Consider the following 26,632-nt stretch of genomic DNA (forward strand, 5'->3'; position numbering starts at 1 on the left):
GTAATTATGAGATTGTAGTTCTGACATATTAGGTCTGTCTCTAAAGTCTAATGTTTGAAAGTTTTTTTTTTTTTTTTACTTACTATGTCATGAGTATGACCAACCATGAGTATTTTCTATTATTCAAACAGACTTATTTTTTTTAGTTTAGTAGTAAAAACCTGTTTATTATTGCAGTTTAATTTCCAGAGATAACGACCATTGATTAACAGTCAAGCAATCAATGAACCAGAGTTATCTGTGAAAGCTAAGGCTTGTTGGATGACTTCCATTTCAATTTAAGTGGCCTTAAATAAAATAGAATTTGGCAACACACAGACAGCTACAAGCATTTAAAAGCCTGTAAATGGCTGTGAAAGTCCTTTTCATCGCAACCGGTGTTATTTTGAAGGCGTACTGGATAGAGAAGAGCTGGAACTGGAACAAAAACTTTTCCACCTCTCACTCGCAGCTCATTAGGCAAATGAAGGCAAGCACGCCATGGCCTACTTCTTTTTCTAGAGGAAAACAAATGAACACAAGCCAAAAGTACAGAACAAAACCCAAATTCCTCTCCTCTGTAAGAGACGTTTTCACAAACTGGGTCTCACTGGGGATTTAGGCTATGTCACATTCACACAAGACTTCAGACAGTATATTTTGGTTATATCTTGTGTTTTAAAATGTAGTTTTGGTTTGAGCGAATGGCCTACATACTGTATGCCAAAATAAACAAAGAACCCCATGAAGTGGCTCACAGTGTCATTTATTTCTTGTTGCATTGCACTAACCAGTATCCAGATTCTAAAACAAAGACTCTGCTCATAAAGCTGTATTTACGTGGGAACGTTTTCTTACGCAGTAAAAGGACGGATGTTTTTTTGACCAAGACATCAACATAGAACATAGTGAAAATAAAGTAGTGAAAGATATACAAAATGAGACTTGTTTAAACTCTTTAATTCATTTCCAATTATTACTTACTTACATTTTATTACCCCTTGTGAGTAACCTTCACTCTCCATGTATGAAGAAAGTGCTCATATAGGATAAAATATGTGGAGTTAGTCTGTAACAAAAATATATGTTTTATAATGATTTTCCAGAAATGCTTATGAAATCATATTGAGCCTAGTTGTAGTAGAAATTATTTATTATTCATTACTCTTTTCAAAAGTAATATTATTACTTATTCCCCCTAACAGTGGTTAGTGACCGCTACTAGTTCTATTACTTTTTTAAATTGCTAATTGTGCCCCGTCTCCCTAAAATTCAGATTTAAAACGTTTAAAATCCAGTTTTACTTGTTAAAATCTTAAAATTGTTGTCGTCAAATGTAATTTCTTTTTTTTGGGGGGGGTAACTGTAACTTACACTACTAGTTAATATGGAGACTAATGTTATTACTATAATACTATTTATATATATATATATATATTATCCACTTGTTTTCCTACATATATATCTGTTGTTATCTGTAACATTTGGAAGAAAAGATCCTGCCACTGTCGTTACAGTGCCGAGTTTTACGAGCGGCGTTTGAACGCAGCACGTCGCACGCCCCTCTTCATCACCACTGGCACTCCCACAATGCAGCGGGGCAGTGCATTAACATGGCGTCAATGGTTGCTGTTTGGAGCAGGGCCGTGGGATTTGAAAAACATCACTCGGAGCAGAGCCATGGCGACAGCTAAACAATAATCCGACATCAACTTCAGAGCGAGAAAGTAAGTGGACCGCCCGCCTCCTCCGTGTTGTGACGGTGGGAGTGTGTCTGTGTGTCGCTGCTGCGGGGCAACTGTTGTTTATTGCCCCGTTCGCTCCTCAGCCGGACGACCGCCGGGCAACAGCGGAGCTAACGTCGGGTAGCTTTGAGAGGATACGGCGAACGGCGAAGTGAGGCGAAGCTAAAACAAACAACAACAAAAAAACAAAAAGGAAACCCCCCCCCCCCCCCTACACCCTACACCGCCCCCCCTCCTCAGGAAGTCAACGCGAGTCCTTCCGACAACCCAGGAAACACATTGGGGCTTTAATGGTGAGCAGTTCTCTCAGTCGGTGGCATCTGCGTGCTTGTTGACCCCCTCTCTTTCCGTCCCTGTTGTGGAAGAGTTGAGCTAACGTTAAGTCTCGGTGTTGTGTCGGAGTCTCTCCTCCTCCTCCTCCTCCCACCTCCTCCTCCTCAAACAACATCAGTTTCGTTTTCCTCATAAGTGAAGCAAACATTATCACTAATCCGTCTCAGTCTCAGGACGGTGAGTAAGTGATCACGGTACACGGTGTTGTGTGTTCAATCATTTCAGAAAACATCAGTGTTGCAAATATTTTGTTTTGTGATATTTATTATTTCTGTATTTAAACTCCAAACCAGTAGATAGCAGTGTTGTAAAGAGTTTAGTTTTACTCTGATTGAATGGTGCTATGGCTCTTCACAGGTAAATCTAAATATTAAGGTAAAATGTGTGACAAACAGCATTATAATAAAGCACTGGAGAGCTGCCGAGCTGTAAACGCCTAACCATAAACTAACATGAGCCGTAATGAATTCCTAACAGCAGCCGTGAAGGATACACGGTTTAAAGAGGAGACAGACTTTGACACGACCTCGCTGCACCGCCTGCTCCTGCTTTGACCCTAGGAGATGTGTTTGTGTTTAGAGGGTCAGTAAACATCGCTGTCATTCAAAGTGTTTCACTAGATTTATATTAGTGCCTCCTTTTATTCGTTTACAGTGGCTTAAACCTTTGGAAATGTGTGATAAGCACTGTATTAAGGCTGCAACTAACACGTCTTTCTGTGATCAGTTAACCAGTTGACTGTTACTTTGATCTGTCAATAGATTGTTTTTCTTATGAAATGAAAAATAGCCTTAATTCTTTCTGAAAGTTAGTTTTTCAGTCAATACGATATCTGTTAATCATCTGCTTCTTGTGGCCAATACCAGCCAGATAACCAATAATTGTAATTAATTAATTATTTTGTTTGAGAAAGAAGTTTATCACCTGTAGTTTATACACACCTGAGGGTAAAAAAGGTAATGATATAATATCGTCATTGTTCACAGAACAAACAAACTAAATGAGAATTATTGTACTGTAATTTAATTATTGGAGTAATACACACTATACATTTTATAACATGTGTATCTGAGGATTTCACAGTCCAAAGCTGAAAGATATTCAGTTTACAACAATAGAGATTAAAAGCAAACTCTCTCATATGAAAGGCTAAAAGTGGAAAATGTTTGTCATTTTTTTATTGATTAAACAACATGAGCAGTGAACCAGAATGGCTGCTGATTATTTTCTGTCACCAACTAATTGACTAGTTGTTTCAGCTCTATGCTGTTTGGGGAACAAGGTCAAGGTAGAGTCATAGAAGAGAGAGAGAGTTTGCACCGTTCCCAGGTCTCGCAACTCAGCCGGAGTCACCGCAGAAAAAGTGCTGCCAGAGTTTTAAACTGGAGCAAAGAAAAGGCCTCGTCTCACTCCCGTTCTTAAGTCCCTGCACTGGCTTCCAGTTAGCTGCAGGAAAATATGTATTTATAGACTTTCCCTCCACTACGTAGTTTTTATGATTCAGAGGAGATGTCTCTGTTAGAACCTGCAAGTCCACTGACTCAACGCTGCGCACTGTACCAGGGACTAGGTACGGCAGCAATGATGCGGTCTGCGGTTCTGGGGGGGAGAGAGAAGGGAACATAAATTTCAATCAAGATGTTTTAGTGTCTGTTTAAAAACTCACATTTTTTAGCTTTCTTTTGACCTAGAATCAGCTGTTTCTACTCTTCTGCCATTGTTTGATGTACACTCGATCTGAAAGGATTACTCGGTGGACAGAAAGTTAATCAGCAACTATTTTAATAATTTATTAATTGTGTCGACATTGAGCATATGTTCCAATCATTCTTTGTTTCCAGCCTCTCAGTTGTGACAATTTTTAAAATAGCCGTTGCAATTTGATGACATAACATTTGAAATGTAGGAAATTGTAGCATTTTTTTTTTTTTTTTTACCTTTTTCAGACATTTTGTTTACCAAGCCATTAATGTGTTGATGGAGAAAATAAAAGGCAGGTTAACCAATTAAGTGATAAGCATTGCTAGTTCCAAACCTGTGAGATCCTGCATGTAGTTTATCCTGTGAGAAATGTACATGAAAGATTTGAAATAGATTGGGATTTTTGTTTTTGTGGACTGATCACCATCTCACACTGCTTCCTTTCATTTCAAACCAACATATTTTTGTACTGATTTTAAAAAACTTTTTGATACAGACGATGTCGAGGTGAAGTTTCTGTCCACAACAAAATCAGTGAATTTTCCCCCAAAATCAAGGCACAAAACTTTAACGTACAAAAGTTGTTGTGGCAACATCAACACTTCTTGTAATCCTTTTCTGTTTTTTTATTTTATTTTTAGAAATAAAACAGGAAGTACGATGAATGTTATTTTTAAATTAATTTATTTTACATGGGAAATGTCAAAAATAGTTGCAGTAGAGTAACTTCTGCATATTTATGTTTACATAAGCCCCAGTAGGTTTAAACAATATTTGGTCAGATAGCTTCACCTGAATTGGTAAAACAAGATTCAGCAAGCTATCACAGTGCTTTTGTAGTGTGCTAGTTAGACTGATAACTGATTTATTTTTATTTTTTTTACCCAGACTTTAGGTGGCCTGCCTCCCTGGTCATTCTCAGCGTGGTGTTGACTCCACCAGGGACGAGAGCAGCAGGGCAGGAGGGATGGATGAGTCCAGAAGTCCAGTAAAATCAGGCAGGCAGTCTCAGCCCAGAGGAGCCAAAGCTTTGTCCAGCGAAAAGTCAAACAAAGAGACTCCCGTGCAGAGAGAGAGTACCAAGTCTGCACCACGCAGACAAGAAAACCTGTCTGCCGCAAAGGATGATCATACTTTAGGAAGCCGCGGGCCAGGAAAGACTTTCACAGATTCCCTGCAGGACAAGCGGAGAGGACGGCCCTCCAGGCTGACGAGACTGACTGGAAGAACGAGTTCTGGGGAGAGAGGGAAGGGTAAAGCGGGAAGCTCACAGCAGCAATTGGTGACGCAGGCCCCTTACTCCAGGGTGTCTCTTTCTTCAGACAGCAGCCCCTCGGCAAGTAGAGAGACCAGCTCTCCTGCAGTGCCCGGGACACCTGAGAAAGGCCTCACGGTGCAGGCAAAGAGCTCCACTGTAGCTCCAGCAAAGGAAAAGACCCATGGTAGATTTGCGAGCTGTTTTTTTTTTTTTTTTTTTTTTACAGAGATGATTACAACTTATCCACAAAAATGTATCTGTGTTAAACTGCTTTGTCTTTGTTGTCTGTAGGGGGGAAAGCTGCTGCATTGATGCATCAGTCTGTTGAAGAGGGCACAGAGGTGAGGCCCACTGTGGAGGACGGGCCCCTGACAGAGCAACAGCTGGGCCTCCGTCAGGCAGAGGATCGCCTCTACAGAGACTACATCCACCGATTGTTGAAGGTGAGGAAACAATCCAATCATACCTCAGCCAGTAAACACCTGCAGTAGACAGACAATACATTGATGAATAGTGACAATCGGTTGACGTCAAACCACACTAATGTAGACTGAAAATGTAAAGACCCTGTTATTGTGAATTTGTAGTTTCTAGATTTTGTGACGAGGGAGGAGTAGTGAGAATTTTTAACGAGGTAATTAAACTTTTTCATGGAGAAAACAAATCAGACACAAAGTTTTGTTCCCGGCAGAGTATTTTTATATCTCATAAAAACATGTCTGGAGGGGATCTTTAAACTTTCATAGAATTAATTATATCAGTTGGGGATTACTGGTCCTTTAAGATAAAATGAAACACTGATGCACAGCAAGTTTGGCTTATTTTGATGAATAAGGATGCTAATAGAAACCCTTCCCTTCTTTCTCTCCCATTAGATCATTACTGGTCTGTGTTTTTTTTCATGCACTAGGGATTGTGATTAGGATAAGGTGGAGTACAAATGTCAAACCTCCACATGTCCAACTGAAAGAGAACATGCATAAACTGATTGCTTTTGCCTCTTTCTTTGTTTTCACAGCAGTCCCCTGAGTACCCAAACTATCAATACTTATGCAAGCTCTGTTCTGTGCACATTGAGAACATTCAAGGAGCACACAAACACATCAAGGAGAAGAGACACAAGAAGAACATAATGGTATGGCAAGTCTGTGTTATTCTTAATCTCTTCTGTATGGGTATGAAGTAAGGGAAAGTAAGTGTTTATTTATTTATTTATTTTTTTACATATTCTGGCTTTGGTGTATCAGGAAAAACAGGAAGAGAATGAGCTGCGCGCCCTGCCGCCCGCCTCTGCCGCCCAGCTGAGGGCCGTGGACGCTGCCGTCCTAGAGACAGCCCGGCAGTTCGGGATCTCAGAGGAGGACTTTGAGGTTCGGAAGGCCGTGGTCATCAGGATGGAGGAGATCATAAAGAAGCACCTCTCAGGTTGTATGCTGTGATGTCTCTCAGCCTTTTTTATTTCCTTTAGCAAGTAGTGTAAAAAGAGGTAATGCCTTGAGAAACATTTGAATTTTAAGTCTGAGTGAAATTGGCTTAAATTAGTGTCTACTTCTGTTTTTTATTAAAAGCAGTTTGTCACAGGTTTGCGATCCTTTTTAGTGTACGTATATTTCAATATCTTTTCTTTGGGTTTCCAGCGTGTGCTCTCCGCCTCTACGGTTCATGTCTTACCCAATTTGCCTTCAAGACGAGTGATATCAATATTGATGTCACCCACCCTTCCTCAGTAAGTCTGCTCCTGCTATTTCACAAAATATCAATATAATCGACGTGGTTTCATAAAATAAAGAGGACATTGTAAAGAAGCAGTGACATTTGGTCTCACAGTTGATGGTCTCACTCTCTCTCATTCCTTTTGTCTGTTCAGATGACACAACCTGAGGTCTTGATTCAAGTGCTGGAAATCCTTAAGAACAGCCGTAAGTTTTGCTCGGTGCATTGTAATCTTTTTCTGTCATGTGTGTCACTGTGTGTGTATCTGTCTGCAGCTAATCTCAATACTACCGGACCGATCAGCCTAATATTCTCTGTACACATTTATGAATGTATGCTCAAGGACCTCCTCATGGTTGCGGTTGTACACCGTTTTCAAAAAACCTTGGAAAAAACGTATTTTATTTATCTATTTATTTATTTATTTTATTGATAGTTTTGTTTTATACCGACCGCTAACTTCTTACTCTTCTTAACCGGCTGGTAGGGACCACAAGTGATCAACAACTGTTAGTCTGTTGCTGGCCATATTGTGACCTTTATCACGGCTCAAATACTGACATTCATAGAAAAGTTCAGTCCCATCTTAAACCAGAACATCTGCATATTAATCCATACATCACACATTAGTGATCCATTAAAGTTGGACACAATACGAGATGAATAAATCCCCAGTTTTGTTATCATCACTGCCATCTTGACTGTAAGGTAGCCAGTGCATCTCCATATTGGAGGCATCAATATCTGCTGCTAAACAAATATTTGTGCGTTGGGAGATGCAGACTACTACAAAATCGAGAAATTGAACATGATACTGGTTCCTTGATGAGATTGAGTTTAGTTACTGTGGGCAGATCTAATTAACTGTGTGCCAAATCATTAACCTGCTGAGTAGCCACAACTTCCACTGTGACATGCAGGTTTGGATCTATGAATAGGCAACTTCCATTATTAAAAACTTTGCATACATCTATATAAGAACACTTGCACTATACTTTACCAAAAACTGTATTCAAAACAAATCTCTGCTGCTTGCATCTGGCAGTCGTAGTGGAGTTGCAGTCAGCGCTTCACCATCTGTTGCCTGGCAGGGATCTGAGTGCACTCTTCTAGTTATTAATACATTACATAAACCCACTGTTCAGGGTTGTCTGGCTTTGCCTTGTTGGTTCACATGTCTGATAGCGTTTGCCAATTAGACAATAGCAGAACATTTTCAAGAAGCCCATTGGTTGGGAATTCCTCATCTGCTGTGGTCTGGAATTTGGATAAAAATGTTTTTCCATAAAGACTTTATAAATGTTACTTTGTAAGTTCTGCTTTATGTAAAAGTCCTGCAATGAATGTGTGTGTCTGCAACTTCCTTCAAGGTCATTCACTGGTTTTTCTGTTTCCTTCTTTCTAGCTGAATTTTCTGAGGTTGAGTCAGATTTTCATGCCAAAGTTCCTGCCGTGTTCTGTCGGGATGTTTGCAGGTGAGTGTTACTCTTGTTTTAAATCTTTATGTGTATATTTTTTGTCAGTTTACTCTTACTGATGTTTGGATTATTTGTCATTCATGCCTAGAAAGGGAGTAGTTTTAAGTATGTGTGATATTTTTAAATATTTGTCTGTGACTTTACATTGATAATTAGAAGAAGTAAGTCTTTTTATGATTGTGACCTGGTGCTTTTAGATTGTCTCAGACAGCACAGTCAGCTGTTTGATGATCTCAGCTTACTGTAACTGCACATTGGTACAGCACATATCAACTCCTACTTGCCTGACCTTTGAGGCTTGCTGTTCTAGCACTAATTTACAGTCTGGCACCAACTTTGGTGCCCCCAAGAAATCTCTTCCAAAAAGAGAGCAGTACATTACACATAAAGTTTTCGTTGTGGCATCGTTTTGTTTTCAGTTCAGTTCTGTTTATTGGTTTTCAGTTTCACAGATAATTTCAATGCAAATGGTGTGCATACAAACAAAACTGCAAAAAAGGATGGAAATGAATGATGCTGTGGGTAACTATGACTGTAGGTCTACAATATGAGGATATTTAAAGCTTAGATTCAGCGTAGTCCAGGAAGGCATGCCACATTTTTACAAAGTATACGTTAGAGTTTCTCTAGTGTTAAGTGCTATGTGACACCCTTTAACCACAACATTTAACGGTATTAACGTAATAAAGGTTGCTATGTGCAAGTAGGTCCTCTAAAAGGACTCTCAAAGGATCTGGTTCCTGCTCAGAAACATCTGATAAAGCTTATAATATAATTTTTTTTATCCCTCACTCCCAGTAGAGTGAGCCTCTGTTCAGTGTCAATTTAGTTTGATCCAACTTTTCACGGTTCTCTTCCCTCACTTTTGTTTCTGTGCAGCGGGCTGATGTGTAAAGTGAGTGCAGGCAATGACGTTGCTTGTCTCACCACCAATCACCTGGCCGCCCTGGCTAAACTAGAGCCCAGATTGGTCCCCCTGGTGCTGGCCTTCCGCTACTGGGCAAGGGTAAGGCTGCGACTGACTCCTCATCTGAAAGAAGAAACGATAAAGAGCTCCATGGCTTTCAGTGTGTTCAGTCTTTTATTTCTGTTTGTGTTCCTGTACATATTGACAAACACAGATATCTCTTTTTAGCACAAAAGCAGATGTCATAAACCCTTTTTCTAGTTAATATGTTTAATGGCAAGCACTATATACCAGTTCGACAGTGTAAAAATAATACACTGTTGCTGGACTCTTTTTATAGATTTTATGGCTGATAAATCAGAAATAAGTGTGTTGCAATGGCAGTGCTGACTCTTTTTAAAGAAATCACAAGCAAGCTTGATCACCTGTTTGTCTAGATGCTGAAAATAATTTCTTCTTGCTTTGCTCTGTAGCTGTGTCACATCGACTGCCAGGCCGAAGGTGGCATCCCCTCATACTCCTTTGCACTCATGGTCATCTTCTTCCTGCAGCAGAGGAAAGAGCCCATCCTCCCTGTCTACCTGGGCCGCTGGGTAGGTGAAGCGCTCTGTATTTCAGGTCTTCGTCTTTTACACTCCCACTGGAAAAGGGTCGCTCTGTGCGTGCGCTCTCGTCAGCAGAACTTGAACCCCAAGGCCGCTCTACTGCCAATCATAAACAACAGTGACCTGTTTTTGAACTAACTTATTTTATGATAAAGATAATTGTTATGGAAATGACTAGGGCTGACCCAAATGCTTCAATTCTACGACATTGTAATCTGGTCCAGATCAGTATTCGAATGCTTTGTTGTTGTTTTTTTAAAGATAGGTTGAACATGAACCCGCAGTCACTCCCACATAGAGTTGACCTGGGCGGTCTGACCAGGTATATTAACGACTGGTGACCCATTTTAGACATTTTCAGAGAAAGAGAGTTTACCTGGTTATATATGTTTGAAATGCAAGCATGGGCCAGGTACAGCACTCTGCACCACGTTTGTTTCAATTGTTTTCATTAACAAGAAGCACCTACACACACAGCTTGTCTGCTGTGTGTGAAAGAGGAAAATGACTGAAATTTAAAACGTCTCAGACACCTCAGTCAGTAGTCTGTGTGTCTTAGCCTGGTGTTAGGTAGACAGCGTGTGCCCGTTTTATGTAATGCACAGGATGACCCACATTCTTTGCGTGTGTCTCATCTCATGTTTCTTGAAAAAGACTCGTGGCTCAGAGGTGTGTTGGGAACCGTGGGTTAAACATAAGATGTTGATATGAAAGTGTGCCTGTCTTATTGTGAGCAGTCACATTAACTCAAGAAAAATAGAAATCATCCCTCCACCGCTGTTTAGATGATTTTTTTTAGCACCATGCTGCATACATTTGCATAATACAGAGGAAGCTGGTATAAATCATTAATTTCTTTAAGATGTAAAATTCATATTCATAGTTGCATTAAGATATAAAATGACCCATTTAACCAAGAGTGTATTTATCATTAATGGCATCACTGTTAGAAAATGCTTTTAATGGAAGTAGAGGTTGTGTTTTAGCACATTTACCACCAGGAAGACCTAGCAATGTTTAGATAAGTGTAGGTGGGAACTTTCTTTTTTCCTCCTTGAACATTCCTTTCTTAAGACCTTCAGGCTAGTCAGGCTGCACGCAGACAGATGATCATAAATGTGAGAAGCTCTGTGACCGCAGGATGAAGTATAGGAAAGATGTGCTTATAATCTACCAAGGTTACCCGTGATTGCACATTGAGGAGTTTATACATTTTCATGTTTGCGTACTCTCATTGCGACAAGTAACACTGTGCTCACTAACACTGCTTCAATATTCGCAGATGTGGTGATGGGAGGTTGCCATCTGAGCTGTTTTCTGGTCAATCATTTGAACTTCTATCTACAAATTTAATTTTAGATTGCACGTACATTTCGTAAATTATAATTTTTTTAAAACATCACTTCAATGCCTTGTTGCCATTGAAAGTGTTGTTATGCATGGCTGCGCATTCAAAGAACTAATGCGAGTCCTCGATTCGTTGAATTAATCTAGACCGCATCCAAACAAGACAAGAGTACTCGTGCCCATCCCTGCTAAACACCAGGCTGAAAAACAATTTTTTTACTGCCCTTGAAAACCAGTTTAACATCAATGCTGGGTGTGCACCTGTAACAACTCCCAACAGTGATGTCATTAGGCAGTGTTTCCTCTATGTGGATTTTGGAGTGGCGGCCCGCCGCTGTTAAATTTCTGCCGCCACGGTATCAGAAATGGGGCAGACGCACAATGTAGTCACGGTTGCCTTTTAAATGATCCTGCCGACATAATGCACCCCCGCTGGCTGCCGCTCACATTGCAATTTAACAACAAGTAGAACTATTCAGAGGTTATTGGGCCTGTCCACTTTAACTCCACATACTGTTGTGTTGATGGAGCTTATTGTCAAAACGTTCGCTTTCTTCCAAGTCGACTATTAAACTAACAGCTCCACCAAAAATGTCACCGCGGTGGGTCCGTTTTAATTGGACAACGTTCAACTTGTCAGTTCTCAGCTCAGCGTCCTGATATGAAACATCTGGTAACATTAAAAAGGTAAATATATTTGTTTGTGTCGCAAAAAACGTTTGCCGACGTGACCGGGGGGAGGGGGGTGTTCGGACGGCCCTGCCCCCACTGCAAAAAAAAAATCCTAGAGGAAACACTGTTAGGTTTTGTAGTACTCCTGATCACTGCAGCGGTGAGAACGTTAACCCTTGGAGGTCAGCAAAGATGAGATTTTCAGGGGGATTTTAGGTTAAAGAATAACTGAATTGCTTTTTACTCGTGCAAAGTCTGAAGAGAACAGAGAGTGAGTATAACAAGTATAATGAGAGGAGCATACCTAAAAGCAAAGCACAACGTTGCTTTTCCCTCTTGCATCTCTTTACCTGATCACACTGATGCATAGTTTTTTGGAATGAGAGGCATGTTGCTGTTGCTAGGAAACATAGACTCACCTGTAAATCAGGGTGCTACAGAGTTACACTGGCTATATTTTTTTAAAGTGTATATGAAGAAACTCTCATATCTTTGCTAACTGCTAGTTTTCCTCTGTTACGTTTGACTTCATTTTTCTCTATCAGATCGACGGCTTTGATGTGAAACGCGTGGATGAGTATCACCTAACTGGAATTACGTTGGACTTGTTTGTCCGATGGGAGCGCAGACCTCCGAGCTCCACGGACGGACGAGGCGAGAACCGGAACGAGGCCAGAGGAGAAGGCAGATCCAAACCGGAGCAGAAGAAACCTGAAGATACTCATTATTCAGAAGGCTTGGTGAGTCTCACTGCCGTGCACACGAGAACAGTTTAGATTGCCTTTGATTTCAAATACTTTTATGGACTGCAGTGATGATATTCATACTTTTCTCTCCATGCTTTGGCCTATAGAGCCGCCTAACCCTCGACCTGGGAAAAGGAGTGTCACTGGGCCAGTTGTGGTTGGAGCTCTTGCGTTTCTACACACTGGAGTTTGCCCTTGAAGAATACATCATCAGCATCCGCTTAAAGGAGCTCCTCTCCAGGGAAGTGAAGAACTGGCCTCGGCGCAGGCTCGCTATTGAAGGTGAGAGACCACTCGATTGGAAAACTCATCTTACAGGTCGGGAGAAATATCAGAAATTCATTCTGTGTGTCTTTTTTCTTCATTTAGATCCTTTCGCCTTGAAGAGGAATGTTGCACGAAGCTTGAACAGCCAAATGGTGTTTGAGTACATCCAAGAGCGCTTCCGTACGGCTTACAAATACTTCGCTTGCCCTCAGAGAAGGGGCACCGGGGGCCGCCAGAGGCGCAAGAGGGCAGGGAAGCAAGGGGCAAAATTGGAAGCGGTCGAGAAGGAGGCTGCGTTCATGGACAAGGAAGACGACGCTGGGAAAAGTAAGAGCTCTCAGTTCGGGCACCGGGGGTCGAAGGAGGATGAGGAGCCTGACAGCGATGATGAAGATGGTTCGGATCCGTCCACAAAGAAGGATGAGAAGACTTTAGATTCCTGCCTCATGGACATGGTTCTCAGTGAGGGGAACAAACCTTCCTTCTCCCCCAACGGCCTGCTGGACAGTGACGAGGACGGGGAGGAGGAGGAGGAGGAGGAGGAAGAAGAGGAGGAGGAGGAAGAGGAAGAGGAGGAGGAAAGCAGTGTTTCAGATAAGGACGGACCTGTTTCTTCAGAGGATCTGCACTATGTGTTTGATAAGATGATTTTCACTGGTGGGAAGGTAATTATGATGAACACCATTCACCCAACCCATACATGTTTTTTAATAGACAGTAACATAATTAATTAGAAAAATTTTGATATTTGAATTTAATACTAATTGTATTTTTACTTTCACAGTGGTAAAATATTGTATTACATTGTATTGCCAAATATACTAAATCCTCTATGTAATAGTGTTTTTAATATAGCTCCTGAACAGTGTGTGTGATGGAGCTAATTTGAAAAAGATCGCAAGATTTTGCACTTTTATAGCTGCAGTATAAAAGAAGCATCATCTCACCTGTCAGCACTGATGGGTTCACTGTGAGGTGTTTAAATCTTGTGTTGACACATGTTGACATTTTACCTCTGTGGTTGGTAGAGAGCACAATGTAACCCTTTTTATGCTGCATTGTACACTGCCTCACTGTGTCCTAGTGATGTTCTGTAACTAGTGTAGAATGTTTTCAACATTTTGAATTTTAATTTATGCCATTATCTTGCTCTTTTTATTTACGGTGCTTGAACTTTTTTGGTTCCAGCCTCCAACTGTCGTGTGCAGCATCTGCAAACGCGATGGTCACCTGAAGGACGAGTGTCCTGAAGACTTTAAGAAGATTGAGCTGAAGCCTCTGCCCCCCATGAACGACCGCTTCAGAGATATCCTCGACGGACTCTGCAAATTGTGCTACTGTACGTACTCAGTAGTCTTGTCTAGAGGGTCGCTGCAGTAAAAAGTTTTGAGTGAAATTACATTCTCTTTGGGAAGAGAGGATAAACAGTTGAGTAGAACAACTGGCACTGGCTGATATTCTCATGAAATTGATTAATTTACATTATTGAAGCTGGTCTCAGAAAAAACACATTTTATTTTGTGTGTACTTATAACCCATTAAAAAGTAAACTGCATTACGTTCAGTCCCAACTATAATATTATAGGAAATGGGATTTAGTGGGTTTACTCTAACCTACCACTTGTAAACCTGCTCTGTGTTTGTTTTTGTCCAACCAATGTTTCAAAACCCCCAAATATTCAATTACTATAACTGAGACTAAGACAGACAAACAGCTATTTATACTGCATTAATGGTTTAGTTGAATGTAACTAATGGATTAATCAGTGCAGCTCTGTGTGACTGAGTTTCTGTTCTGTTTGTAGATGAATTGTCACCTACACATGCTGAGCAGCAGAAGCGGGAGCAGATCCTCGCCAGCCTGGAGAGGTTTATAAGGAAGGAGTACAATGGTGAGCATGACGCATAAATTACAGCAAATCCTCAAATATTGGCCAGAGCCTTTATGTGTGTTCCTCCAGTGAAGAAAGAACCAGGCCTTTTTTTCTGGCTGCAGTGTATGTTTTGGTTATTATTTAATATATTCTCGTCTCTAGTCTCCCTGTTCTCTCTCCCTCTCGTTTTGCTGTGTTCATTTGCTGCTGTTCCTTTTTTTTTCTGTTTATGCTTCCTCTGCACATTCCGAGTTAAAAGTCTTTCAGCAGTTCATGACACATAATAGCTTTTTACAGAGATCCCACAACAGCACTGTAGAGAATGACCGCCATCACGCCACCTTTGCTTTTTCACACTGAACCCAGCAACAGCAGCATAATGCCGCCCTGGTGTTTGTTTTTTAGATGGCATGCTGGCGTTCAGCAAGCAAAAGACCTCTTTAGGAATGTGGGCAGAGCTGATCAATGCTATTCCAGCAGTTGGGGAAACAACACATGGACACTGCAGTCTTTATTCACTAACAAGCTGAAACTTGCAGTGTACATTTACTGCCAGATGAACAACTTCACTGCTCTCTTTTTCTTCCGAACCGCTCGCATTCACCGCCCCTTTCCCTCTCGAGTTATCCCCACACTTACAATGCACAGAGAAACCAGTTTTTATGTGAGAATGTCCAGTAATAGTACAGAATGTGTGTTTTACATTTGGATAGAAATGAGAATGTCTTTGTCTGTGTGTCTGTGTGTGTGATCCACAGATAAAGCTCAGCTCTGCTTGTTTGGCTCCTCCAAGAACGGCTTCGGCTTCCGCGACAGTGACCTTGACATCTGTATGACTCTGGAGGGCCACGAGACTGCAGAGGTAGGCAGATTAAAGGCACGCACTGCTGTTTAATGCAACTCACACTTCCTTCGTGGGAGTAGAGATGTGACCCGTACATCCGATCACTGTTACATTTAATTTTTGTTTTATCTGAACAGAAGCTGAACTGCAAAGAGATCATTGAAGGCCTCGCAAAAGTGCTAAAGAAGCATACAGGTGAATTTACGTATGATCTCTTATCCATCTGTATCTGTGTGTCAAGGGCTGAATCTGACTGGTTTCGATCCCCTGTTTTCCCGTGATCACAGGTCTGAGGAATATTTTGCCTATCACAACGGCTAAAGTGCCTATTGTGAAGTTTGAACACAGACAGAGTGGCCTGGAGGGAGATATTAGCCTTTATAACACACTGGTGAGTGAACAAGGCCCTCACACCAGCCTTTTCTGTTTTAATACAGTGCTTAGCCGGGCCTTTATTTATTGAAAATGCTAAATGAATTACTTCGGACTCCGCAGGCTCAACACAACACCAGAATGCTGGCTACGTATGCAGCCCTGGATCCACGTGTGCAATTCTTGGGATACACAATGAAAGTCTTTGCAAAGGTATGTAAAAGTTGACAAACCAACTGACTGCGTTTGGACCGTTGAGTTTGCAGTTTTCTGTTGTTGTCCTTCCTTCAATAACTACACCGTCCTGACATCAAAATACATTTAATATCTGGATTTGGTTTGCAACTTCATTCTAAATTAACGTGTTAAGCTTTTTAGTGATTTACGGCATTTTCTTAGCCAGTAATTCCCTTTGTAACAGCCAGACTTAAATAAATAAATTAGTTGCTTGGACATTTTAGAAACACATCATGTTTGATTTAATGATTGAAAACAGATCTCCACCACGTTTGAACTTAAAGAGGAAGAGTTGAGAATCTTGTCTTTGCTGACCTCCGCTTTAACTTCTCACCTCGCTGTAGTGATGTACAGATGTAGTCAGAGCACTGTGACATACCAGTTGGATAAAGCAGACTTCACTCCTCAGTGATGCTGGCTCAGAGTTGAAATACAAATGAATGATGTGCTTGATCGCTCATACACTCTACCTACCAAATATGTGTCTAAGGAGCACTTGAAGGCGCTGAATTGTTAGTGTGTTGCCTCTTGCTAACTAACCTGCCTCTGTGCTCACAGCGGTGTGACATTGGGGACGCGTCCAGAGGAAGCCTCTCGTCTTACGCATACATCCTGATGGTGCTCTACTTCCTGCAGCAGAGGCAGCCGCCAGTCATTCCCGTCCTGCAGGAGGTACCAGTCACTAATTACTGACCACACCCTTTAAATAGCGAACTAATGAGCTCTCTGTCTGCTTGGCTTTGAATGAAATAATATGAACAGCTCCGTATGATGTCTTTTCAGATCTTTGATGGGACGACTGTGCCCCAGCGGATGGTAGATGGCTGGAATGCTTTCTTTTGTGATGACCTTGAGGACCTGGTGAGTTTAATGGATAAAAACCCCAACTTGCACTCCTCCGAGTCCTTTTTGTCTGGGCAGTATTGCATTATTTGACACTGCAGAATTTAAGGCCGTATGTCTGTTTCTTCTGTCCACACAGCGTCGGCTTCTCTCAGAGCTGCAGCCGAACACTGAGTCGGTGGGAGAGCTGTGGTTGGGACTCCTGCGCTTTTATACAGAAGAATTTGACTTCAAAGAACACGTCATCAGCATCCGCCAAACCAAACGCCTCACTACCTTCGAGAAACAGTGGACCAGTAAATGCATCGCTATTGAAGGTGCTCACACGGATCTGCTTTATCCCTTTTGGTCTTTACCTGCTTCTTAACGTTAGGTCTTCACTTCTACTCACTCATCTCTCCTTCTCCTCAGATCCCTTCGATTTAAATCACAATCTTGGCGCTGGAGTTTCCCGCAAAAGTAAGTGCTTTAGTCTGACGTCCTTAATTAAAAAACAAGTATGTTTTTTGAACAAGACAGCATCATTCTAATATTTCTGGTATAAAATATTCAAAAAGGCAATTTGTTTTATAAATATAAAAAGGTTTGGGATTGTTGGTATGTTCTGTTGTGTTATAGAGTCAGAGATGTTTTCTTCTTTTACTAAATACACCTGCTCTCTGGCACTTCTATTAGCAGGAATGGAATATAATATTAGTAATAATAATAATGTTATTAACATAGGTTTGTTTTCATTAGTGTATAGTCACCTGAAATGAAGAATCGTTCTGTTTTCGTTACCTTAGAACGAGCTGTTTCTATCTGCAGAGGGAGCGTGTCCTCTTCTACAGAGTCTGGCATGTTGAACCGCCGTGTTTGTACAGTAGCCCAGAAGAGACAAACCAAACACTGGCTATAGATAGGACCATTTTTGGGGAGTTTAGTGGCCCCCATAGTTTCACCTCTATGCTTGATTAAGTCAAGGGGTTTCAGTTGATTGGAATATGCAATCTCACTGCTAGATGCCACTAAATCCTACGCACTAGTCCTTTCAAGCCTTTTTTTTCAGTTCATTATTTAGTTTGATATTGGAATGAATTAAATCTCAGCCGCTTCTAAGACTGAAAATGTTTCTTCTTTGCTTCCTCTAGTGACAAACTTCATCATGAAGGCCTTTATTAATGGGAGAAAGTTGTTTGGAACTCCGTTCTACCCCGTCCCCGGCACTGAAGTGGTACGTCACTCATGAATCAACCAAGTTGGACAAAAGGTTATGTATTTGAATGCTGTCTGCTGCCAGGACCCCGTTAATTTTCTTGTGTTCTGCTGCAGGACTACTTCTTTGACTCGAAGGTGTTGACAGACGGCGAGTTGGCGCCCAATGACCGGTGCTGCAGGATCTGCGGGAAGATTGGACATTACATGAAGGACTGTCCAAAGAGACGCAGGTTGTCCCCTCTCCGTACATGGAAATATTTCTCTCACCCCGGTAGAAATCCAAGAAAAACTAAAAGAAACTACTGAGAAGTAATAAATGTGTTATAAATTCTACTTTTGTTTTTTCTCGCAATGTAAAGTATATTTAAAATGTATATGAGCATTTTTTTCCAAAGCAGTACTGCTGTTTTATACATATAAGGGAGCAATACAAAAAAACAAGCATATGGCTGATAGGGCAACAGTGACGTAAAGTTTAACTAAAGTTTCGATGGATGCCTCCTAGAGCAGGTTCATTAAATGTCATTATTACCAAATGAGTTACTTAAGAAACAGCCTGTTCCACTTTATATTTATGTATTTTGAAGTATATTGCATCATTGTAGCTTTCAGTGTCCATCATACAGCAGCTGGGAATAGAAACACAGTAATGAATTAATAAGTTAATTTCTTTTTAATAACAACCAGACTTTTAGTAGTAGTTTAGTAGAAAATTTTAAGTTATTAAAGTTATTAGTTATTTTGATTTAAGTTAATACACAGTAATGTCCTCCAATATATCCAAAATGAGCTTTAGTGATTTTTATTTTAAGCTGTCAGCATTATTACTTCCAACAAACACCAAAAATACAACCTCCAATATAGAGACACGGAACAAGAGGCTGTTAAGGGCTAAGGAAAGAGAAACTAAGAAACTTATAGAACCTCTAACAGTTATCGAAGTGGGAACAAAGAACAGACGACAGGGTTGAGAAACGAGTAGACCAGCGACAGGAAGGATAATTACTTACCCCTGACGCTGCAGCTGAGTAACATAGGGTAAGTTAGGTTAAGCTGCTCAGTAGCTTTCTTTTTCAAGAATCAAAGTTATTTTTTATTTACAACACCAGGCTGTTGAAGGGAATTTGGAAAAAGATTCCTTTATTTGTCAGACACAAATCTAAGAAATATATTATTATTAATCCCTTTATTTCTGAGGTGGGGTATAAAGTGGTAAAATAATGCGTATAGTATAACATCCGTCCGCTACAGAAAACAACATTGTATCACGATTTAATTGTTACACGAAGTACAGTTACTATATAGGAATTGTGTTGAAATCTTTATTATTTCAATTAAAAATCAGAACTTTTATGTTTTTGTAAGTTACAGTATGTCTGGGTAGTTTGAGCACATACCTTTTGTGATTTGTCTTCATTTACGTGTTTGTTTGTACTGAACATGTCATTATTATTAATATTCATCCCTTTTATGCTGAACACTGGACTTTCTCTGCCAGGATTAAGAAGAAGGAAAACGACAAAGACGAGGACATAAAAGAGGAGGAGCGTGAACCGAAGGACAGACGTTGCTTCCAGTGCGGGGACATGGGCCACGTACGGAGGGACTGCCCTGAGTACCGCCACCTCAAACAGAGGACCGCTGGAGCGCCAGGTCTCTTAACTTCACACAAAACATTTCTTTATCATATTCCTCATAGTATTTCTGTAATTCTCGTTACAGATGCACTTATTTTGAAACATTAATTTATAGTTTTAAAAGCTGTCTTAAATACTGACTAAATAAAACTGCTCATATGGCTCTTTATTCTTCCACCAGCTCCGCACATGGTACGAACTATAGTGAGCTCCCAGTCCATCCCCATTCCCCAGACAGCTACAGACTGCCCTGGAAGGACCAGACAGCCCTCTGAATGTGTGAGTACAATAGTTGGACATTACAGCGGAATTTATTCCACAGACACGGAAAAATTACGTTGAACAAGATTGTTTTGTTTTCTTCACTGAAGACTTTACAATGCTAGGCACCTGTCAGTTGATCCTTCCTTCCTTCCTTCTAATTCTGTCTTTCTTCCCAACAGTCCGACAGTCGGCAGACTCCGCCCTACTCCCCGCAGCCTACAGCTGTCTCCCAGAGTTCGTCCCAGGCCTCCAGTTCCCCTCAGCCCTCCCACAGTAAGACCAGTTCTGCTGGTCCCCCCAAGCAGCCTGCTCACCCCCAGGTCCCCCTGTCTCTCTTCAGCTTCCCGACCTCCCACCCAGGCCAGTACCACCCAGGGGCGCTCACCGCACTGGGACTTCTTCCCTCCCACCAGCACCAGTCCCACCACTCCCAGGGGCAGCCTCATCACCCAGTCCACATCCCTTCCACCTCCTGGCCCATCCACGGACCGGTCCTCACCACATCCTCTCCCACCGCCCCCTCCCCGCCCGCCCTGAAATTCGCTCTGCGTTCGGCGTCAGGGAACGGGAGTCCCACCGGCTCGGGGGGCAACTCCAGCTCCATGAACCTGAACGACCCCAGCATCATCTTCGCCCAGCCGGCGGGGAGACAGCTGGGCATCGGCGGGCCAGGACGGGAAGGACACTGGCACAATCACATGGCACAACCTGGGTCACTCATGGGAAATGGCACTGTAGTCAAGTCAGGTATTCACTGTGTGAACTTTGGTGGCACCGTCTTTGTGTCTTCCTCTTTCTCTATCTTTAAAGGTTTATGTATACAGAATTCGCTAGATGTTGCACTAGAACACAGTTTCAAAATAACCAACAATCCAACAAGCAGCAACTCCGGTTGGGTCAAAATAAATCCTCAATAATACTTACTGAGTGTGTTTTGATGTTGTCTCTACAGAGTCGGGCCACCCAGCCCAGTATGTAGGTGTGAGCCAAGGCTCTCGGCTATGGGAGCACAACAAAGCACCACAGTACGCCCTGTCTCCATCCTGGCCCTACCGGATGCCCCAGAACTTCATCCAGCAGGGCAACGGAGGCTACCAGCCCGGCAAGCCCTTCGTGACCCAGGGTCAGACATCATCAGTGTTTGTCTTATCGATCACAACTATTCTCCGTTTGTACTGGCTCTGACTTTCTGTTGCGATTCTCTTTTCTGTCGTCAGGTTCTGTGGTGCATCCGAATCCGAACTTCCCACTGGTCCCACATGTCCGACATCAAGTAAATCTGAATTTCATCCAACAGAAGAAGTGAACTGGCATCTCCTTTTAATTAGATTTATGGTCAGTAACATAAATTCAAAATTATGTACTCTTTGCATCATTTGATCACAAGAATTTTTAAAATGAATTTTATCATTTTTGTACAGTTTTTATGTTTTACTTTTTGTCTCATTACATTGATTTGTGATACAAATGTCAAATATTTTAATACCCCCATTTTTGAGGGGGTCCAAAAAAGTGTTTTTATTTTATGTGTAAAGTAAGGAGGAAAAATGTAAACCTTTATTTTTATTAGCTGTGTTCATACTTTGCTTGCCACAAGATGAAGGCTTTGAATAGACGTTTGTTTTAAAAACAATCTAACATGTCACCCTAAGTATGTAGTGCCAAAAGCAGGGATAGCAAGAAAAAAGGGAAAAAATCTTAAATATAAAAAAAAAAGCTACAAAAAAATAAAGAAAAAAGCAAACAACTGTGGCGTGTCGTGTTGGTCGTTCTGTTCACCGTGTTTGTACGTACTGTATGTGCGCTCTGTGCATCTGCCACAGTTTCCTTGAGCAACACACTTCACATTGAATCCCTCCTGATAAGCAGCAGGCCACCGCCGGCAGAAAATAATAGCAAGTCAAAATGCGTGCCAAATGAATGCAGTGTAATAATCGTATATATGATATAGGTTGACAAACGGCCTCACTCATACACAATCTATCACATTATATTGAGTTATAGCCCTTTTGAGCCGTGCGGCAGATGAGTTTGGCTCAGTTTCTTGCTGCGTGTTCAGATTGGTGATGCCACGGTCGTGAATAAGCGTCGTCCTTGTTCAGCTCCACTGAAGCTGCGGAGAGGTGAAAGGAGAACATCGTGTGCATAGAGCGGATACAGAATCTGGCATGTTGTTTTATCTTGCACTTAAAACTGGATTTACCTCACTGACATTGTGGTGCTCCTCAGGGAATGCAGAACTTCTTATGAACTGCAGGAGATCTCTGTAATGAATCTGTAACAACACAAAGTGATTACCTCTGAGATGAGTGCCATATACTGCTTCAAGTGATAACAAGTGTGGTTTATTTGAGGTAGGTTTCTCACACATCCACCCACAAGGAGAGTCAAGTTAATGAAGTGACTGGTGAAACAGCTGCTCTTAAAATAAATTATCTTCAGCCTTTTGGTGGATTTATTTCAAGAAAATCACTGCATGTTCAGTGTTCATGGTTCAGGAGGTTTCTACCGGGAGCCCAATGATCCACAGAGGTCTCCTCCTCTCCAACACAAACAGACCCGCTGATTAAAACCACTAAACACACTGAATAAAGCAGTTCCACCTTAAAAATCACTGCTTCTCCCACGCTGTTGGACAGACAAAGGACGTCCCGGAGGGGCTGCGAGCCGAGCTGCTGCTAACGTTAGCTCAGCTTGTTTCTCTGATAACTTAAGATCCAGACGTCCGATGACTAAAATCCTTCATCCGGTTCAAATCTAGAGTTAAAAAGCACCAAGATCTAAACAGTGGATGGTAACAATGTGGCTTCACACTGGATCAACAGTCAATGTATGACAGCTTCTAAATAAAATGACAGATGTCTCAGACTTTAAACATTGTTGGGAACATTTGGGATAATGTAAGAACAAAACTCAACTACATATAGAGCATAGAGATAGAGTTTATGCACTGTTTAATGTGAAAATGTTACATATTGTAGCTTTAATTTGTTTACTTAAAGAATCCTAAAAGCACTTTTATTTTCCCTTTTCCTACAAAATATTCTCTTTGCTTTAATTTCACAGAAAGTAGGTAAGTACGGTCTTACCACTGCATAAAAAGGTTTGTTTTTTAACTCAGATTTTGTGCATATGGTGGTGTGTTACTGCGACAGTTTCCTAAAGTTAGATTTAGAAAATAATCGCAATACATCGCCTTGCTCACAGTTAAACACAATATATGGAACTGTAACCCCTGTATGGGGATATTGACAGATTCTGCAATACACAGCACTGCTATCCAGTAGCTGTCGAGATATTTTACTCTTGACCATTGATCATCACACTGATTGATGTTTGAAGTTTTGGAGCCCCACCTGTAGTGAGGCTAAGAATAAGACTTCCAGGCTCAATACTAAACAGAAAGAATTGTCTTGTATGAGTGTGTTGTCTGACTAGTATTGCCACCTTACCTGGATTGGATCATTTTTATCAGAAAACATTTGGAGAAGCAGAGAAAATGTTGGTAATTTGAGAGGAACGTCATGTTTGAGGAACAGGCGGGTGATCTCGGATTGATCCAGCGTCCCACTGAAGGTGAGATCGAGAGCTGCTGCTTCGTCCTCCGCTGATCTCAGAGAGGAGAGCTGCCAATCAGACAGCTCCTCCCTGACAGCCGAGGAGAGCTCGGCCTTATCTCTGTCCTCAGACACACCTTTCTGTGAGAGAGAGAAAGAGTCAGGCAGCGGTCCAGCTGAACCACAGTGCTGCTCTATGAATGTGTGATGTGGATCAGAGAGCTGGAAGCTGCAGCACGAAGACCCAAAGAAGCATGAGGTCATTTTTGACATTTTGCTTTGTATTAACTAGGATGCAACCACTTAATTGTACAACTCGAACATATCTTAAAGTTTTCATTAAGATGGGATGTGCTTTGAATTCGGAAACTAAGTAAAGTGAAGCTGTAATTTTCTTCAATCAGCTTTTCTATAAAGAGTTTTAGGAACTTTAATTTGAGGTTTATTTAAGCAGCCTGGTCCCAAATCTTGTAAAACATCAGGAATCAGAGATTCAGTTCAAAGATTTAAGGAAGTCTAAGTAAGTTTTCTAATAAAATTTTGTCTGCTAGAAATGTTTATTTTTGTATTTTTTATCACAAATAATATTTCTCATAAAACAAACATGTATATTCAATTCTAAGAGTATTTCATCTTCATTATATACAGGAAAAATACATAGAGATAACAGCTCTGCTTCTCATTGGTGTATGACTTTCAAAAGGTCAGAATCTGTGTTTGTTTTGTTCACATATTTCTGTCATTCCTGACTATTGAATTGCATTAAAGTGTTATTGAAAGCTGTATTTTTAAGGTTATATTTTCCAGAAGAACCTGTTCTGTCGTCTCCAGTGCTGGAGCTGCTCTGGGTTCAGAGTTTTGGTGGCGAGTCTTTGGGTGGATGTAGGACCTGGAGCGATCACCAGAGGGCGCTGTCACACACAGCCTGTCGGGGACCTGTAGAGAAACCGTGAAGTTAAGCCTCCATGCTCAGTGTGTGTGCTGTGTGTACACTCTCCTAAGTGATCTACAACAACACAGGAATAAGTACATTTACTCTATTGTAAGTTCTGGGACTTTACTTGAGTATTTCCATTTTTCAGAGACTGGAATTTTCCTCCAGGTCAGACTTTTTTTTTCTTGACTACATACAGGTGCTCTGCAGGTTGCATGTCAATATACTGTATTTGAGAGGAATACTTTAACTAAGTACTATTCTTTTCTTCCTCACTTGCACCGTATTTGAAGTGAAGATGGGAGAAATGTATGGATAAACTTTTACGTGAACTGTTTGACTTCTATGCGACTGTTGTAATTCTGTAAATAACTTGTTTTATATTTTATATTTTTGATTTTATTGACTTTTATTCGCTGTGTGAATCACTGTGTAACTTTGTTTTGAAAGATGCTACATAGATCTTAACATTAATAAATAAATATAATTCATACATATACACAATACCTGATTGATCACAGCCCAAAGTGCAGAGCCCACTCTGTTCTGCGCCCGCCGGTCAGACACAACATCTTGTTTTTCTGGAGGTTCCTCGAAATCTTCTTCAAGTACAGCTTCAGCTGGAGGGGTTTCTTCTTTCTCTGAGTCTGCTGTATCTCTGTTTGGGAAAACGTGAAGTTAATATGAATTTAGTTCTTCTGCGGGGAGTGTGACACAAGAGAGCTTCAACCCCTGGAAAACACAAATGTAACTTTAATGCAAGACAAATTAACTCACAGCTTCAAAGGGGTTTCAAAATGACTCGAACAAAAAATGACACAAGACATTATTAACGATTGTGTGATAATAAGGAAAAACACCCACATGAACCTCAGTGGGATGTTATTCGCCATAGTTACTAAAAAAAATGGATTGATTCAAAAACAAACGCAGTAATTAAAGATCTCCTCCAGACATGTATTAATAGTCTGCTTGGAACAATAATGTGTGTCTGATATGTTTCTAATATTTCACATTAAAATCCTTAAAAAGGCATCTCCTCCTTCTAACTCATTACAAATTCCAGAATCTATAAATATGCAAAATTTGTCCATTTCTAAAGTTTTCCTGCTGGACACGTAATGTCTCCTACTTCACTGTGAAGTCCTTTCTCAGTGTCTGTGCACTGATGACGATTCAAGTTTCTACATCACACTTGTATAAGTTGAACACTGGATGCTTGCAGGTCTTAAAATTAATAAATAGCAGAAGAAACTATATTTGTTGCCAACCGGCAGCTACCGAGTGCCTCACAGAGGAAGAGAAATCAACAACTTACTGTAATCAAGCATCCTTTCATGGGTTAAAGGTTTGAATTGGGTCTTTGATATGTAGTTTATGACATTGTGAGAGGAATGAATAAATAAACACAGTCAGCCTTGTCATTATACTCACGCTCGTGGCTCCTCAATAAACTGCTTGACCTGTTTGCTGCCTACGATCTTGACAACAAGTCTGGGGACTGTATTTGATGTGATTTTCTGAGCCATGATGCAGCTGAGGTGATCAGGGTTCCCTGGAGAAAGAGACAGAGAGCAGGAGAGGCTGACCGAGGGCTGCGCGGCTCAGACCTTTATTACTGTGATAGCCTTGTATCTATTTTTCACATGAAAGCAAAACACAGCATAAAAGAGAGCATAAAAAATAGGTTGTGTTCAGTTTGCTCATGAATTTCTGTCTTTAATGAGCCTTTACTTACATGTACAATCACTCCATTTCCATTTTTCAGTTTTGGCTCATTTCCAGTTTACTTTTCCACGACCAAGTGGATCTTGTTCCTTTTACTGTGTGTCTGAACAGCAGTTTGACTGAGGCTTCCTGTTTGCTCTCTGCACCATGGTTACCTGTCTGTCTCCTCCCCTGAGCTGCAACGCCCGACACCCTAGAGCACTCTGCAGAGGACTGGGAGTCACTTCAGCACACAAACACTATGAGCGTGTTTATGAGCAGAACTGACCAGCAGGTAAATGTGAAACAAAAGGCCAGATGAAGAAATAAGAAAAACACTAGCTGGTACTACATACTGTGGTATGTTTACTGATTATTTTCTTTTACATCCGACATGTTTGTGTCATAGACTGTA

At 41.1% G+C, this 26,632-nt stretch overlaps 2 protein-coding genes across 5 annotated transcripts; one reads left to right on the forward strand and one right to left on the reverse strand.

Annotated features, from left to right (window-relative positions):
* The first annotated feature begins 1,568 nt into the window (after positions 1–1,568).
* Positions 1,569–21,767, forward strand: tut4 (terminal uridylyl transferase 4). 4 transcript variants are annotated; one of them, XM_051377216.1, is made up of 30 exons: positions 1,569–1,706; positions 4,647–5,200; positions 5,308–5,459; positions 6,035–6,151; positions 6,264–6,441; positions 6,654–6,742; positions 6,884–6,935; positions 8,135–8,204; positions 9,087–9,213; positions 9,588–9,707; positions 12,284–12,478; positions 12,592–12,766; positions 12,854–13,416; positions 13,940–14,090; positions 14,557–14,643; positions 15,384–15,487; positions 15,607–15,664; positions 15,757–15,860; positions 15,965–16,054; positions 16,637–16,750; positions 16,862–16,939; positions 17,061–17,238; positions 17,333–17,380; positions 18,052–18,134; positions 18,233–18,348; positions 19,617–19,771; positions 19,937–20,034; positions 20,199–20,766; positions 20,972–21,142; positions 21,237–21,767. In XM_051377216.1, the coding sequence occupies exons 2-30, from the start codon at positions 4,726–4,728 to the stop codon at positions 21,323–21,325; spliced, it is 4,605 nt and encodes a 1,534-aa protein (XP_051233176.1). In that variant the 5' UTR covers positions 1,569–1,706; positions 4,647–4,725; the 3' UTR covers positions 21,326–21,767. The 4 variants fall into 4 exon arrangements, with proteins under 4 accessions (XP_051233176.1, XP_051233177.1, XP_051233178.1 ...); XM_051377217.1 differs by lacking the exon at positions 1,569–1,706 and adding an exon at positions 1,936–2,017; XM_051377218.1 differs by lacking the exon at positions 1,569–1,706 and adding an exon at positions 2,217–2,234.
* On the reverse strand, positions 21,323–26,366 carry LOC127350526 (uncharacterized protein C1orf87). Its single transcript, XM_051377237.1, has 7 exons — positions 26,249–26,366; positions 25,945–26,065; positions 25,018–25,168; positions 24,390–24,512; positions 23,472–23,717; positions 22,223–22,294; positions 21,323–22,132 (listed from the first exon to the last, which is right to left on the reverse strand). The coding sequence occupies exons 2-7, from the start codon at positions 26,037–26,039 to the stop codon at positions 22,118–22,120; spliced, it is 702 nt and encodes a 233-aa protein (XP_051233197.1). The 5' UTR covers positions 26,040–26,065; positions 26,249–26,366; the 3' UTR covers positions 21,323–22,117.
* Between the last annotated feature and the right edge of the window lie 266 nt (positions 26,367–26,632).

The sequence above is a fragment of the Dicentrarchus labrax genome, unplaced genomic scaffold, assembly GCF_905237075.1.
Source record: "Dicentrarchus labrax unplaced genomic scaffold, dlabrax2021, whole genome shotgun sequence".
Classification (NCBI taxonomy): Eukaryota; Metazoa; Chordata; class Actinopteri; family Moronidae; genus Dicentrarchus; species Dicentrarchus labrax.